Source organism: Pimephales promelas, chromosome 3 (genome assembly GCF_988280905.1).
Source record: "Pimephales promelas chromosome 3, fPimPro1.hap1.1, whole genome shotgun sequence".
Taxonomy (NCBI): domain Eukaryota; kingdom Metazoa; phylum Chordata; class Actinopteri; order Cypriniformes; family Leuciscidae; genus Pimephales; species Pimephales promelas.
In genome coordinates, this window is record NC_142771.1 from 17,118,038 (window position 1) to 17,122,503 (window position 4,466).

Below are 4,466 nucleotides of genomic sequence, written 5' to 3' on the forward strand. Positions count from 1 at the left end.
CTACTATTTTTCAAATAGCAGAATTTAGACAACTCATGTCCTCATGTATTGTTTGGAATTTCGATCCACGTCGACCCCACAAATAAATCCTATCTTATTTAGGACGACAAGAAACAAAGAATTTTAGTTCTCAACAAAAGTTGAAGTTTTATTGTTTGTGTTGAAATTGGGCGCGGTCTGCGCTTTGTGCGTTTTCAAAAGAGAAAAAAGAGTCGCCATTAAATCACAAAGTAAACTCAAAAGCAGACGCACCGTTTGTTTGAATGCTTTTGTCAAGTTCAATGTTAACTAGAAGTGGAAGGAAGGACTAAGATATTTATGGCCCCCTGAGCTGTCTGAGTAAGGTACAAGTTACATTCATCAATTTGTGTGAAAAATAATATAATTCCTATAACGTTTTACTTTCTTTGGCAAAATAAATAATAGGCTAATAATAATAATAATAATAATAATAATATATATATATATATATATATATATATATATATATATATATATATATATATATATGGCACGAATGTCATTTCTCGTGGCATTTATACGCCAAAAACAGTTTTTGCGTGTATATGGCACGCGATTTTCGCGTACATATACTGTATGATACGCACTTTTTTGCGTCTAATACGCACGAACTCCCCACCCCCTCCCCCCTAAACCTAACCCAGGGTTTTTTAGTCCGTACCATATACACGAAAAAAACACTTTTGGCATATAAATGCCACGAGAAATGACACTCGTGGTATAGATACGCTCATGAGACTGTGTTGATATACATACATAGGCCTACATACATATATATATATATATATATATATATATATATATGTATGTATGTATGTATGTATGTATATATATGTATGTATATTGCCATGCTATAGGCTATATAGGTCGAGCACGAAATAAATGTAAGCTTACTACTGCGTCCAACAGAAGTGACAGTGTTTTATTCATTTAGAAATCCTACAATTATTAGACTTTCTTGTGATTAAATGTTATGCTCAGAAAATAAAAACAAAAATATGAAATCGACTCAAAATAACACCAGGGGCCTTTGCATGTGTTAGTTTGCCAGAAGCTTAGATTTATAACAGATCCCGTCACCAGGAAGTTAATGTTAAATATTAAAGCTTAAAACGTTTTTTTTTTTAAATGCAGACGAGACACCTATGCATTTAATGAATGGGTAAAATACGAAAATTATAAATTGTGAATTTAAATATTGCTCCTTGCATGTCACCACCGCAGAACTTTGCCATACACTCATTCCAGAATTAAAATTAAACCAGTATCAGCATCAGTTGGTTTTGACTTAAATTTATGCACGTAGTATTTAAGATCTTTATATGCCGAGCTTTGACAGCAGTGTATGTAGGCTACACTGTGCAAATAAAGATCGAAGGAATAGCACAACTTGAAAGTGGACTAGAGCTTGCCGAAGGTGACAATTGAAGCCGCTGAGTAACGACAGACCTTTTACACCCTTACTAATCTAGACCGACATTAAGTGCAGGTTGCAAAGGCAATAGGCTGCGGATCTGTTCACTGTCTGACAATTAAACTGTTCGGACTTGAGCAGAAACGTAAATTAGGTCTGCTGGAGACTATAAACTAGAGATAATCGTGTATAAATCTGCGAATGGTGAGGACAGAGGCAACTTTTCATTTCTGAGCCCAAGAGTTAATGTAGCCTACTAGGCTACTTGATATATAAAGAATTATGCTATAATAAGACACCTGAAGTATGATCTGTTCATTACTGCATGCATCACCAGAATAAAATCAATATAGCGTTTAATTTGGCTTGAGGCAATTGACAGACAGTTGCGTTTAAATGTGAAGAGCCCCCATGCAGGCAAACTGTGAATATGTTACAGTTTGAATGGAATTCTTGAATATTAATACTTTCAGGAAAGAAAAAGCTATTTCTTATCTTTAAGCATGTGACTTTCAAGGTCAAGGTTAAGGGCTGATTTAGTGCCTACATCTTCTGTAGTCGAGCGCCCCCTCCTTCTCGGCCAACATCAAAACACTCCCGCTAGCTCTAACCGTGAGGAGAAAAAGACCCATATATTACCAAGTTTTGAAACCACTGTTCATGAATGTATATGAAATTGTTAGGATACAACAGTGCTCCAAATTGCTGTAACATTTCTTTTATAAACTTTACTTTTTTACCTTAAAGAAAATTCTAAGGCGCTCTGAGTTCACGTGTTTGCATTCACATTGTAAAACAATAAAGGTCTTAAATTCCCAAAGGCTCCAATAACAAGCCATTGTTATGATGAATCATACGAATACATTTGATGTATAATTTCAAGAGATTAATGCACATTTAAATTGAAAAAAAGGTTTCTACACATCTGCCAGAAATCGATAACATTAAAGTGCTGCAAATTTTCTTTACCCAGTTTTAGAAAAATGGCAGAAACTGTTTGTCAGTATCATCATGTCACCAATGGCATCAGCCAATTTGACAACAGAGGACTGAAAAGAGTCATTGGGCGACGCTCAATGAGAATAATACATAAATAGGCTACTACTACTTTGCTATGAAAACAGTGAATGGAATTAACATATTTATTAAGGTTTGTGATATATATGTTATTATGTTTTACAAGCGATATAAACATAGTATATAGGTACTGACAGGTATTGAGTAATAAGGTATAGGACTAACAACAACGACAACAATTGACATAGCCTATATAACATTTAAATGCAAGCTAAAAGAAGACTAAAATACTTTAAACGAACACAGTTACATATAGGCAGGCACGTGCGTTATATACAAGCTATATTGTCCTTTCATGTTTTCCATTTATTAAGTTTAATCATTTTTGAGTCCCATTCTTTTCTTTTCTTTTTTTCTTTTTTCTGTTGGTGTAAATGCGAAAAGAAAACCCCAGTCCAAAAATCGTCCTCGCGACGATTTTTTCTCTTTTATTCTTTTCTTTATTTGAAGTCACCGAGAAAAACAGTCGGAAAACGACAAAAATGCAGTTTTGCTTTACGGCGCACTGTTCTTAACTTTGGCAATGAATTTCTTTTCCTTAACCCTCCTGTTTTGAAACCAAATCGTGATTTGACGCTCGGATAAGTTGGTTGCCGCTGAAATCTTTCTCCTCTTGTCCTTTGTGATGAATTTGTTGGCTGCATATTCTTTCTCCAGTTCCTTGAGTTGTACTTTTGTGTACGGTATCCGCTTCTTTCTACCTCGACGGAATGAGCCCCCGTCATGTTGGTGGGCCACAACATCTGGAACGAATAACAAAAAGGTTTATTAAATAATGGGCTCGTTCATTGTCTACCTAAACTACGTTTAGCATTTGTAGATTTTTGGAGTTAATTTGACAATGTAGACATATGCAGACGTTATTTGATTAAATTACATATTTCTTTATAAGCGAGTAGTATTTGTGTGCTTTAGAGAATATCTCAAATAAAACATGTCTTCTGTCTGACCAGAAGAGTAATATCTTGGATATTTGTGAGAGTTTTGGCTATACCTTAACGCTTAAAAATATTTTGAGCACTCTCATTTCAGACGAAATATAGTTATAAAACGTACCCGCTAATGCAGACTTCCAGAGATGGCCAGCCTGGCTCTGGTCCTTGGAGCAATACATCTGACTACCCCATCCGTTAGCCAGAGCCCAAGGTTGATAGCTGTCCATAGGCAGGAGACTATCGTGTCGCGGCTCTCCCGTTCCAAGCGTCTGTACCACTGACACGTCCAAATAACTGGCCATGGACTGGTAGGGACTGGGGTAGCTGTGGTAAAAGGCGAACTCTTTAGCCCTGCTAGGATATTCTTCAGATGTGACCGGGGTATCCATGTATTTTTCAGCAGAGTAGCTGAGTGCGCTCGGCTGCGTGCAGGACTTGAGGGAACCCCGCCCCATTCTGCAAGGATAATAGCTGTTGCCAAAGTAGCCGTACGGGATGGGACCGGTGGACGAGGCCTGTGGAACCGCTGGGCAGGGTGTGCACTGCTTGCCCGGCTCTGCAGAACTTGAAGTCGATACGTCCACAGTGGAATAGCTGGAGCCGTGGACGAGGCTGGACGGGTGGCTACTCAAAGCCGAGTGGGCCATCAGATTCCTGCACTGGTTGGCCGCAAAATTGCCACTTCCAACCAGACCCTCCATGTTCTTCAGCTCATCCAAGTTGTTTTCATATACAAACATAACCGTGTCCGCCCAGCGAGGATTCAGGACCAAGGAGGTGGTCATAGCACGCTCACCATTCGGACGGAAAATTATGTTGCAAAGACTAAAGTCCGAAGCAGGACACTCAGTTACATTGGTACAGCTGCATTGACGCAATGGACTACAGTCTGCATTGCAGTGCCTTCATTGGATGAGAGCTGTACCACGTGCCGCATAAAATAAACCTTGACTGAAGAATGTCAAAGATTTTTTTTGTCAAGACCCAGTTAAATGTGTAAAAGTTATCTTCAAATGCTG

General features: G+C 38.1%; 1 protein-coding gene across 1 annotated transcript; it reads right to left on the reverse strand.

Annotated features, from left to right (window-relative positions):
* Nucleotides 1-2,544: 2,544 nt before the first annotated feature.
* hoxb13a (homeobox B13a) lies at nt 2,545-4,283 on the reverse strand. Its single transcript, XM_039685811.2, has 2 exons — nt 3,569-4,283; nt 2,545-3,255 (listed from the first exon to the last, which is right to left on the reverse strand). Exons 1-2 carry the CDS (start codon nt 4,230-4,232, stop codon nt 3,008-3,010), a joined length of 912 nt encoding a protein of 303 aa, XP_039541745.1. The 5' UTR covers nt 4,233-4,283; the 3' UTR covers nt 2,545-3,007.
* Between the last annotated feature and the right edge of the window lie 183 nt (nt 4,284-4,466).